The following is a 13,176-nucleotide window of genomic DNA, read 5'->3' as shown; positions in this document are numbered from 1 at the left end:
TAGATGAAGATCAGATCACATTTTATGACCAATTTAGCAGAAATCCAGGTAAATCCAAAGAGTTCCCTTACTTTTTCTTGTCCTGTAGGTCCTGGATGACAGGAAGCTTGGTCCTAGTGATATACTGGGCCGTCCACACTACCCTCTGTAGTACACTTTACGGTCGGATGCCGAGCAGTTGCCATACCAGACGGTGATGCAACCGGTCAGGATGCTCTCGATGGTGGAGCTGTAGAACTTTTTGAGGATCTGGGGACCCATGCCAAATCTTTTCAGTCTCCTGATGGGGAAAAGGTGTTGCCATGCTCTCTTCACGAATGTCTTGGTGTGTTTGGACCATGATAGTTTGTTTAATATCCACTACAGCCTCGGAGATGTTAATGGGAGCCTGTTTGGCCCTCCTTCTCCTGTAGTCCACGATCAGCTCCTTTGTCTTGCTCACATTGAGAGAGAGGTTGGTGTCCTGGCACCACACTGCCAGGTCTCTGACCTCCCTATAGGATGTCTCATCGTTGTTGGTGATCAGGCCTACCACGGTTGTGTTGTCAGCAAACTTAATGATTGTGTTGGAGTTGTTTGGCCACGCAGTAATGGGGGAAGAGGGAGTACAGGAGGGGACTAAGCACGCACCCCAGAGAGGCCCCAGTGTTGAGGATCAGCGTGGCACATGTGTTGTTGCCTACACTTACCACCTGGGGCGGCCTTTCAGGAATTCCAGGATCCAGTTGCAGAAGGTGGTGTTTAGTCCCAGGGTCCTTAGCAGTGATGAGCTTCGTGGGCACTATGGTGTTGAACGCTGAGCTGTAGTCAATTAACAGTATTCTTACACAAGTGCGCCTCTTGTCCAGGTGGAAAAGGGCAGTGTGGAGTGTGATTGAGAATGCGTCATCGGTTTGGGCGGTATGCGAATTGGAGTGGGTCTAGGGTTTTGATGTGGGTCATGACCAGCCTTTCAAAGCACTTCATGGCTACCGGCGTGAGTGCTACAGGGCAGTAGTCATTTAGGCAGGTTACCTTTGCTTTCTTGGGCACAGGGACTATGGTGGTCTGCTTGAAACATGTAGGTATTACAGACTCGGCCAGGGAGAGGTTGAAAATGTCAGTGAAGACACCTGCCAGTTGATCCGTGCATGCTGTGAGTACACTTCCTGGTAATCAGTCTGGCCCCGCGGCCTTGTGTTTAAAGGTCTTGCTCACATCGGCTACGGAGAGCGTGATCACAGTCGTCCGGAACAGCAGCTGCTCTCATGCATGCTTTAGTGTTGCTTGCCTCGAAGTGAGCATAAAAAGGCACTTAGCTTGTCTGGTAGGCTCATGGATGGTGGACAAAGAGAGAGAAAGAGACAGGTACAGGGTGGATGATGGACAGAGAGAGAGAGAGAAAGAGGTATGGTGGATGGCGGACGGAGATAGAGGGATAGAGATACAGGGGTGGAAAGAGAGAGAAGTACAGGGGTGGTGGTAGGTAGGTAGGCAGGCAGGCAGGTAGTTAGGTAGGCAGGCAGGTAGGTAGTTAGGCAGGTAGGAAGGCAGGTAGTTAGGTAGGTAGGCAGGTAGTTAGGTAGGTAGGCAGGCAGGTAGGTAGTTAGGCAGGTAGGCGGGCAGGCAGGCAGAATCTGGAAGAGAGAAAGACTCCAGCAGTTTGACCTGATTTTACAGTTCTCTCTAGGCAAGAACTACCTGATATAAGTCCACTCACAGAGACCAATATATTTAATAAATAGGGATTCAATATGTAATTTTATCAATACTTTATAGGTAAACTGTACAATAGCTTCCCAAGAACTAAAACAGCAGAACATAGGAAATAACCCATCATCCTTAGAGGAAGACAGGAAATTGTTTCATCCAGTGGATTTCACTAATAATGCATTACAATTATAATAATCAATAATGCTGTTTGTTCACATTGTTCTGTGTACAATTACGAGCTGTCGGAGGTGCTCTATCAACACGTAACCACACACACACACACACACACACACACACACACACACACACACACACACACACACACACACACACACACACACACACACACACACACACACACACACACACACACACACACACACACACACACACACACACACACACACACACACACACACACACACACACACACACGGCTGTGCTCTGCTGCGCTATCAATAGGTAACTAGGTACCGCTCAGTGTCTTAGTGTTGCTGGTCCTCTGGGACAGCTCAATTCCTTCTGCTGCAACGCTTGCTAAAAGGCATTTAGAGAACAGCTTCCTTTTACAACCTAATGTTAGATGAAAATAGTCTATAGGCCAGGAAAAACCTATACATGGTAACTTCAGCTAACTAGCCACCGCTAGCTAAACATCTACGGAACTGATGTAGGCATTTAAGTAACATCAATCTAAATATGGAGCTGATTACATATGATTTTGACATTTTTATTAAACATGTCCCCATCACTTCCATAGATTTTTAGCTGGCGGTGGCTAAAGTTAGCTGAAGTTAGGTACCGCTCAGTGTCGATAAAAGACAATTATTTACCTTTATTAATAACCGTTTAATTTTATTTAATAATGTGCTGCCGTATTTATCGACCTGGCCAAGGCTTTCGACTCTGTCAATCACTGCATTCTTATCGGCAGACTCAACAGCCTTGATTTCTCAAATGACTGCCTCGCCTGGTTCGCCAACTACTTCTCAGACAGAGTTCAGTGCGTGCAATCGGAGGGCCTGTTTTCCGGACCTCTGGCAGTCTCTTTGGGGGTGCCACAGGGTTCATTTCTCAGGCCGTCTCTTTTCTATATATACATCAATGATGTCGCACTCGCTGCTGGTGATTCTCTGATCCACCTCTATGCAGACGATACCATTCTGTATACTTCTGGCCCTTCTTTGGACACTGTGTTAACAAATCCCTAGACGAGCTTCAATGCCATACAACACTCCATCCGTGTCCTCCAACTGCTCTTAAAAGCAAGCAAAACTAAATGCATGCTCTTCAACCGATCGCTGCCTGCACCCGCCTGCCCGTCAAGCATCACGACTCTGGACGGTTCTGACTTAGAATACGTGGGCAACTATAAATACCTAGGTGTCTGGTTAGACTGTAAACTCTCCTTCCAGGCTCACATTAAGCATCTCCAATCCAAAATTAAATCTAGAATCGGCTTCCTATTTCGCAACAAAGCATCCTTCACTCATGCTGCCAAATATACCCTCGTAAAACTGACTATCCTACCAATCCTTGACTTCGGCAATGTCATTTCCAAAATAGCCTCCAACACTCTACTCAGCAAACTGGATGCAGTCTAACACAGTGCCATCCGTTTTGTCACCAAAGCCCCATATACTACCCACCACTGCAACCTGTATGCTCTCGTTGGCTGGCCCTCGCTTCATACTCGTCGCCACACCCATTGGCTCCGGGTCATCTAGGTAAAGCCCCGCCTTATCTCAGCTCACTGGTCACCATAGCAGCACCCACCCGTAGCACGCGCTCCAGCAGGTATATTTCACTGGTCACCCCCAAAGCCAATTCCTCCTGTGGCCACCTTTCCTTACAGTTCTCTGTTGACAATGACTGTAACGAATTGCAAAAATCACTGAAGCTGGAGACTTATATCAAATCAAATGTATTTATATAGCCCTTCGTACATCAGCTGATATCTCAAAGTGCTGTACAGAAACCCAGCCTAAAACCCCAAACAGCAAGCAATGCAGGTGTAGAAGCACGGTGGCTAGGAAAAACTCCCTAGAAAGGCCAAAACCTAGGAAGAAACCAAGAGAGGAACCAGGCTACGAGGGGTGGTGAATTTTTTTTTGTTTATAAAAATCTAAGTTTGTAATGGCTGTTTAAAGAACACTGAACCATGAATTACAGTTTCTCCCGGCCCATAGACTGTATTCAGGGTGAGGAACCATCTACCATCAAGTTGTAAAATAATGATCTTCTCCTTTAACACGCACGGACCCATGCACGGCTTAAAACATGAATCATTCCTTAAAGAGACTTCAATTAGCTACCAGCTGGAAGACGAGACAAGACTTCTCTATTTCTGAAGTAAAAGAAAAGGAAAAGAAAGAAACAAACAAAAGGAGAGGGGGATGGAGACAGAGAGGCAGATAGAGAAAGGTGGAGTCTGGAAAGACATCAGTCGATATTGACAGATTACTGTAATTCTGGCTGTCAGGCCCATCGACCAGTGCAACTCACGCCAATCAATAGCTCAGGCCGGTATCGAACCACGCTGTGCTCCGCGCTGCACGCACACACACACACACACACACACACACACACACACACACACACACACACACACACACACACACACACACACACACACACACACACACACACACACACACACACACACACACACACACACACACACACACACACACACACACACACACACACACACACACACACACACACACGAGATTGGACATGGCAGATGAGAATCGCTTTTCACCCCCCTATATTTTGCTTTGGTTTCGAGCATTAGTATATATATATTTTTTTAAACAGGGATTAGAGGGTTGATAGAGTATTTAAAGGGTAGATAGAGAATTTAGAGGTGGGGATTTGGAGCATGTGAGCTTGAGTGGTTGCCAGAGTCACACTTTCCAGGAAGATATAAAATAATAATGACTGAAATGGGGAAAAAAGTATAGGTGAAATTACAAATCATTAGCTCGAAGAAAACTGGACTAGAGGGAAAAGTGGTGCTTTTGTACAGATTTAATTTCTACATGGCATAGAAACTGATGGATGGTTTTTCTAATGACTCCAGGCATAAAATACTGAATCATTAACATTCATATTAACATTATGTTCATTTTGTAACATCGTTACAAACGGCATTATTATCATTGGACAATATTGAAACAATTTGGCAAAAATAAAGCTACTTAATCCCCCCAAAAATGATTTTGCTATTCAAAATGATCAACATTAGTGCTAGACAGAGCTCAAAAGCCATGCTATTGGCGGTGGTGTGAGTCACACAAGTGAGGCGAGAGATTAATCGCTACTGAAGCAAATCGCTCTGAATCACTGTGAGGAGACGATGGGCAATGATCACCGTTTCTCTGCTGGAGAAAAATGCGGTCACCTCTTGTACCGAGCAGAATGAGATGCTCTACATGTTGAGAAAATGAGCACCGGAGGGGATGAGACATCGATAATTATCGAGCGAGAAGGACGCCGTTCTACCATTATGCGTTGTGAGCCTGCAGTGCAGTGAGGAGCTGGTCTGTGTGGCAATCTATCGCACTCCTCAGAACAGAAAATGAGCAAGTCAACACGACAGGAGCTATAGCCGGATGAAGTCTTCATGCCTTCCACTGTCTCCACAGCAAGGTGACACACACGCACACGCACACGCACACACACACACACACACACACACACACACACACACACACACACACACACACACACACACACACACACACACACACACACACACACACACACACACACACACACACACTTCTAGTAATCTCCCTTGCTAGTGCAAAATAACAATTAACTTGACAGCCATGGCCATAGGTGAGGAGAGGCATAACAGATCAGTTAGCGAGTGTGTTGTGGCTTTATCTTCCCCCTACAGGCAGGGTGCTGGATAGGGCTGTGGTTTGGAGAGTGCTGCCAGGCCCTGGCAGGGAGATGGAAAGATGGAGAAGGATACAAGTTCTGGTAAAGGGGGATGAGGGATTTAAGAGCCCTGCTGGCGTTGAGAGCCGTGGCCCGGACCATGGTGGGAAGGATCTTCTCATCCACTATGGCTCCATCGAACAGGGGCCCAAAAAATGGTACCTAGAGGGAGAGAGAGGGGTAGAGTGAAGGAGAGGAGAGAGAGGGGGGAGGGAGGAGAGCGAAAAACAACTCTGTAATTTACTATTGATTAGATAAAGCCATAACAATAAGAAACTTTATAAAACTATAACAAGTGATTTTTGTCTATCAGATCCCAGGGATTGCAATGTTCAATGCAACATTAGTTAATTTTATAAAATAACAAAAACATTATTGTTTCAGTGCCATAATTGACTTTCATAAAAGCCAGACCTCTTTTCTGTCCTTATCTGGCCATCTTTCCACATTTCCCCAGACTCTGAAGGGACAGACCCATCTTCTAGCCATATCCATACTGCAATTTAATTCTAAGAATCCTGTTGATCTGATTAGGCCGGACATAACTGAACAGGAAGCAGGGGTACCACGAGACATTTGTTTTGATTTATTTATATATTAAAATATAACACTGCAGCAGGGATAGCTGTGATATTGTCAATTGTAATTTTTCCAAACACAGAAATGTGTCTTTTTAGCTTTTAATAAACTCACAAAAATATCCCGAGGGATTGGAAGCCAGGGTCAGCCACGGTGCGGTGCCCCTAGTGCAGTTTAGGAGTTAGGACTAATTGCCTTGCTGAAGGCAACAATGGCAGGAAATGGAATATAGGATACCTAAATGTCAACGTGATGATTAAAACCGATGTAAAAAGGTTTTTCTGTGTGTGAACCCACCTCTGGCTTCTTGAGGATCTGGATGCTGTACATGTGGTTCTTCATGGGGTAGATGATAATGAGGACGTCTCCAAACTCCGTAGGGATGATGCCTCTCCTGTAGTCCCGCGAGTGCTCAGACCACACAATGTGCACCTCGTCATTCCCAAGATGCCTTAGCTAGAGGGACAGAGGTGAGGGAGGAGAGGAGGTGGGAGGGGAGAGGAGGAAAGAGCAAGAAGGTGAGTGTCCCTGTCAACATATTTTTTTTTTTTGTGTTTCAAAATTCAAGTTCATGTTATTCATTCACATGGCAGAGGATGATTAAACAGTCACACATTAAATGTTTCCAGATATCTATGAAATATGACATAATTACTAACAATATGACTGCAATAGTTTTCCTTTCCAATTTTTTTTTATTATGCATGTTAAAAAGCATATTTTCTGTGTTGGAATGGTGTTGGCGTACACCACAACAGAATGGTGTGGGCGTGGTCATTGAAAGTATGTAAGTAGACCAGTGATTGGCCAGCTCATCACTCCTCTACACTGCTGATTGGCCAGCTCATCCTCCTCAGGGAGATGACATGTTCTATGAGGAAATAGCAAACATTTCTGAAACTGTCTATTTGAGATACACGTTTGAGGTGGGGTTTTTGACGTGTTTCTTCTCCAATTTATGCTTTGGCCACAAATAATCTACATGACCAAAAGTATGTGGACAGCTGCTCGTTGAACACCTCATTCCAAAATCATGGGCATTAATATGGAGTTGGTCCCCCCCTTTACTGCTATAACAGCCTCCACTCTACCGGAAAGGCATTCCACTAGATGTTAGAACATTGCTGCAGGGACTTGCTTCCATTCAGTCACAAGCGCATTAGTGAGGTCGGGCACTGACGTTAGGCGATTAGACCTGGCTAGCAGTCGGCATTCCAATTAATCCCAAAGGTGATGGGGTTGAGGTCAGGGCTCTGTGCAGGCCAGTCAAGTTCTTCCACACCGATCTCTGCAAATCATTTCTGTATGGACCTGGCTTTGTCCACGGGCCAACTTCTCGGCAGAGCCGTTGTTGCTCCTCGATGTTTCCACTTCAAAATAACAGCACTTACAGTTGACCGGGGCAGCCCTAGCAGGGAAGAAATTTGATGAACTGACTTGTTGGAAAAGTGGCATCCTATGACAGTGGCACGTTAAAAGTCACTGAGCTCTTCAGTAAAGCCATTCTACTGCCAATGTTTGTCTATGGAGATTGCATGGTTGTGTGCTCAATTTTATACACCTGTCAGCAACGGGTGTGACTGAAATAGCTGAATCCACTCATTTGAAGGGGTGTCATAAACAAATGTATTTGAATATAAGTAACAGAAAATGAACTTTTAAAAAGTGAGATATTCATTGGGCAGTTACTTTAAGTGAGAGCCTTGAGCTTGGTGTCCCTGATGGAAATTCACTGTCAAAACTCAGGCCTGTATGACAAAAAAAGAGTCTCAGAGTAGGAGTGCTGATCTGGGATCAGTTCTCCCTGTTCATATAATCTTTGTCATTGTGATCTAAAAAGATAAACTGATCCTATACCAGAACTAGGACTTCTCCATTCAACCATGTAACACTGTCACTGTGTCCTGTGTGGGGCAGGTAGCACGAGTTGGCTGTTTAGGACTACTCCATCCAGGGCCATCCAGCACCGTGTCATTAACCTTGAAGAGTGACAGGCGAGAGGAGCCACCACCGCAACACGCCGCCTCAGACCACAGCACTCATCCATCTTCTCACACTCACTCCATCTTTCTAATGTTCTCTCCATCTTCATATGTTCACTCAATCACTCCGAGGGCCACAGAGAGCCAGGCTGTCACAGGAAGTCCCACAAAGGCCACGTCCTGGCCTGGGTCGTGTTCATTAGGTGCAAAACTGAAGAAAACTTTCTCAAAACAGGAGGGACTACCTGGACTTGTCTAATAAAAAAGAAAACTCATGTACTTTTCCCGTTGTGTGTCATAGTGAACACGACCCTTGCCTGTATAGAGAATTCCATTTGGTAAATCGCTCTGCGCATGCATACTCAGGTTGACTATCGTTCAGGCAAATAAGAAAAAAGTGCACTCAGGCTATCCGGAAGGCCAAAGTTAGTTACTTTAGAAGCAGTTCTCTCTCTGTGGGTCTAACCCCAAGAAGTTCTGGAAAACAGTTAAAAACATGGAGAATAAACTATCCTACTAACAGCTGCCCTTGTCCCTTTTTTAAATGTATTTTTAACCTTTATTTAACTAGGCAAGTCAGTTAAGAACAAATTCTTATTTTCAATGACGGCCTAGGAACAGTGGGTTAACTGCCTGTTCAGGGGCAGAACGACAGATTTGTACCTTGTCAGCTCGGGGATTTGAACTGGCAACCTTCCGTTGATGATGTAGTTGTTACTGACAAGGAACACATGGCTGAGCTCTTTAATCACCACTTCATTAAGTCAGGATTCCTACTTGACTCAGTCATGCCTCCTTGCCCGTCCAACATTTCCTCATCTCCCACCCCTTCTAATGTGACTATCCCCGATGATTCTCCCTCTTTTTCCCCTGTCCCGCTACAAAGTTTCTCCCTGCAGGTAGTCACTGAGTCTGAAGTGCTAAAGGAGATCCTTAAACTTGACCCCCCAAAAACACCTGGTTCAGATGGTTTAGACCCTTTCTTCTTTAACTTCTTGATGCACCCATACCGGGATAATTTTCATCAACATCCGCAGAATTGCAGAGCGCCAAATTAAAATTAAATTACTAAAAATATTCAATTTTCATTAAATCACAAGTGCAATATAGCAAAACACAGCGTAGCTTGTTGTTAATCCACCTGGCGTGTCAGATTTCAAAAAAGCATTTCGGCAAAAGCATACCAAGCGTTTATGTAAGGACATCTCTCTCAGTAGACAAAACATTACAAACAGCTAGCAGCCAAGTAGATTGGTCATGGTCTTTCTCGCTCATTTTTCAAAATAAAAGCCTGAATCTATGTCTAAAGACTGTTCACACCATGGGAAAGCCATAGGAAAATGAATCTGGTTGATATCCCTTTAAATGGAGCGAAGGCAGGCTATGGAACAGAGAGCTTTCAGGAAAAACAGCACTTCCGGATTGGATTTTTCTCAGGTTTTCGCCTGCAATATCAGTTCTGTTATACTCACAGACAATATTTTGACAGTTCTGGAGTGTTGTCTATCCTAATCTGACAATATTATAATATTATATGCATATTCTAGATTCTGGGCCTGAGAAAGGCAGTTTAATTTGGGTACGTTTTTCATCCAAACATAAATACTGCCCCCTACACTCAACAGGTTGCTGCCCCTATATTGCCAAGCCTAGCTCTGACCTTTTTCACCTCTCTCTCCTCTCTGGGGAGGTTCCCATTCCTTGAAAAGCAGCATTTTATTTAAATGGTTATAGGCCCATTTCTATTTTGCCCTGTTTATCAAAAGTGTTGAAAAAACATATCAATAATCAACGGAATGGCTTTGTTGATGTCTATAGTATTCTCTTGGGTATGCAATCTGGTTTCCGCTCAGGTTATGGATGTGTCACTGCAAACTTAAAGGTCCTAAATGATGTCACCATTGCCCTTGATTCTAAGCAATGTTGTGCTGCGATTCTTTTCAGTTCGCTGCAGCTAGCAACTGGAACGAGCTGCTAGAAAAAACTCAAACTGGAGCGTTTTATCTACATCTCGTCACCCAAAAACTCGGTCATGGAGACTTTTACTGACAGTTGTGGCTGCTTCGTGTGATGTATTGTTGTCTCTACCTTCTTGCCCTTTTGTGCTGTTGTCTGTGACCAATAATGTTTGTACCATGTTTTGTGCTGCTACCATGTTGTGCTGCTGCCATGTTGTGTTGCTACCATGCTGTGTTGTCATGTGTTGCTGCCTTGCAATGTTGTCGTCTTAGGTCTCTATTTATGTAGTGTTGTCCCTCTTGTCGTGATGTGTGTTTTGACCTATATTTTTTAATCCCAGCCCCAGTGCCCGCAGGAGGGCTTTTGCCTTCTGGTAGGCCACCATTGTAAATAAGAATTTGTACTTATCTGACTTGCCTAGTTAAGGTTAAATAAAAAAAATAGCACCTCGTTCTCATCCTCCGCTCTCAACCAATAGGAAACTATTATTCTTTCCTCCCAGCCAGTCACAAAATCTAATCCTCATCCATTGCCGAGCAGATAGTGGCTAACTGCTGCTTGAGCCATCTTTCCTTTAACATTTCACATCAGCAGCCCTCATTCATAAATCCTTGGTCCATAAGACCCAGAGGGTGTGTACGTATTCTCAGCTTTCAACCTTCAGTACGCCTGTCACTGTCTGTTACGAGGTGTGCTGAGGGGAGATGGGGAAAACAACAAACAAATAAATATGCAGGGTGTGTGTGTTTGAGTGTGACTATAGGTTTGCGCGTGCTTCCTTATGTGTGTGTGCCTGCTGGCCGCTCTCGCTGGCTGAGCTGACACGCTTTAGTGTCTGGTTAACATGGTTTAGTGTCTATCTGCAGATCGCTCTGTTGGATAGCGTCTCCTCCAGCCTCTCCAAATCCAATCAGCTGCTGAGAAGTCATGGTAGGAGTTTAACCAGGGGGACAGCGACGGCCAGATCTAATTTGGCTACATTATGGCCATGTGCAGCGCGGACCACCGGGTGAAGGGGGAGCGGGAGCAACGCTCCAGGTGACGAGTCCCAAATGGCACCCTGTTCTCTATATAGTGCACTACTGAGCTCTGGTCAAAGGTAGTGCTCTATATAGGGTATAGGGTGCAATTTGGGATGAACAAGGGGGTTTGTGGGGGGCCACCACCACCCGCACGCACAAACATCACTTTGTTGCTATACATACACACCTAAATTGTAGCAATGAGTTATGAGCAGAGTGGTGAGCGCAGATGCAGAACATGAAGACAGAAAGGCCTTTCGGCGGGCTGGAGGGCTGGATGAGTGATTTCAGTCATGAGATAGGAGACGGTTATGTGAAATACGGTGGTTTGAATTTTTTTCCATCTTACACTCATATCAAGATGGCGCCGACAGAGATGGTCGCCTCACTTCAAATCCTTATGAAACTATGCTGTATTTGTTTTTTAATGTATTATTTCTTAACCTGTCCAGGACTGGGGTTCCGCTAGCAGATAGCCAATGAAAGTGCAGGGCGCCAAATACAAATCAACAAAAATCTTATTTTACATTGGTGTGTTATGTTCAGTAGTTCCAAAACATGCAGTGATATTACAGAGAGCCACATGAATTCACAGAAATACTTATAATAAATGTTGATGAAAATATAACTATTATACATGGAACTTTAGATACACTTCTCCTTAATGTAACCGCTGTGTCAGATTTTTAAAAAAAAATTCATGGAAAAAGCATCATCTGAGAATGGAGCTCAGAGCCCAAACCAGCCAGAGAAATATCCGCCATGTTGTGTAGTCAACATTATTCATAAATAGCATTTTAAATATTCACTTACCTTTGATCATCTTCATCAGAATGCACTCTTAGGAATCGCAGTTCCACAAAAAATGCTTGTTTTGTTCGATAATGTCCATCATTTATGTCCATTTATCTCCAATAGCTTCTTTTGCTAGGGCGTTTGGTAAAAGCGCGATCTGGTCCATTTGGACGAAACATTCAAAAAGTTATATTACAGGTTGAAGAAACTTGTCAAACTAAGTATAGAATCAATCTTTAGGATGTTTTTATCATACAAGTTCAATAATGTTCCAACCGGAGAATTCCATTGTCTGTAGAAAAGCAATAGAACGAGAGCTACCTCAAGTGAAAGCGCGTGACTGAGAACGAGGCTGTAGGCAGATCCCTTAGTCAAACCGCTCCCATCCAGCCCCCCTTCACATGAGCAGCCTGAAACAACGTTCTAAAGATGGTTGACATCTAGTGGAAACCTTAGGAAGTGCAAAATAACCCATATCCCACTGTGAATTCGATAGGGGTGAGTTCAAATACTACAAACCTCAGATTTCCCACTTCCTGTTTGGATTTTTTCTAAGTTTTTTTCCTGCCATATGAGTTCTGTTATACTCACAGACATCATTCAAACAGGCTTAGAAACTCCAGAGTGGTGTCTATCCAATACGAATAATAATATGCATATATTAGCATCTGGGACTGAGTAGGAGGCAGTTCACTCTGGGCACGCTATTCATCCAAAAGTGAAAATGCTGCCCCCTATCCCAAACAAGTTTTAAGTCTAATTACATACAGCCGGGAAGAACTATTGGATATAAGAGCAACGTCAACTTACCAACATTATGACCAGGAATACGACTTTCCCGATGCGGATCCTCTGTTCAGACCACCACCCAGGACAATGGATCTAATTCCCAAAAGCTGACCCAAGACAACGGCTCCGCAGAAGGGGCAGACAGAGCGGCCTCCTGGTCAGGCTCTGTAAACGTGCACATCGGCCACTGCTCCCGAGTGTACTACTCACCAATGTCCAGTATCTTGACAACAAGGCAGATGAAATTTGAGCAAGGGTTGCCTTCCAGAGAGACATCAGAGATTGTAACGTTCTCTGTTTCACAGAAACATGGCTCACTCTGGATATGATATCCCGGGCTTCTCCATGCATCACACCAACGGAGATAAACACCTCTCTGGGAAGAGAAAGGGCGGGGGTGTATGCTT

At 44.5% G+C, this 13,176-nt stretch overlaps 1 protein-coding gene across 5 annotated transcripts in view; it reads right to left on the bottom strand.

Annotated features, from left to right (window-relative positions):
• The window catches only part of ralgapa1 (Ral GTPase activating protein catalytic subunit alpha 1), a 124,127-nt gene that overhangs the window by 28,111 nt on the left and 82,840 nt on the right, over positions 1–13,176 (bottom strand). For all 5 annotated transcript variants that reach the window (XM_046367160.1, XM_046367156.1, XM_046367159.1 and 2 more), the window contains 2 exons: positions 6,520–6,678; positions 5,678–5,805 (listed from right to left, as the gene is read on the bottom strand). In XM_046367160.1, coding sequence (XP_046223116.1) covers positions 5,678–5,805; positions 6,520–6,678 — 287 coding nt within the window. The remainder of the gene's footprint in view (positions 1–5,677; positions 5,806–6,519; positions 6,679–13,176) is intronic.

This window comes from Oncorhynchus gorbuscha, linkage group LG10 (genome assembly GCF_021184085.1).
Source record: "Oncorhynchus gorbuscha isolate QuinsamMale2020 ecotype Even-year linkage group LG10, OgorEven_v1.0, whole genome shotgun sequence".
Classification (NCBI taxonomy): Eukaryota; Metazoa; Chordata; class Actinopteri; order Salmoniformes; family Salmonidae; genus Oncorhynchus; species Oncorhynchus gorbuscha.
The sequence above is the reverse complement of the archived record's forward strand: the minus strand, read 5'-3'. Positions and strand labels throughout refer to the sequence as shown.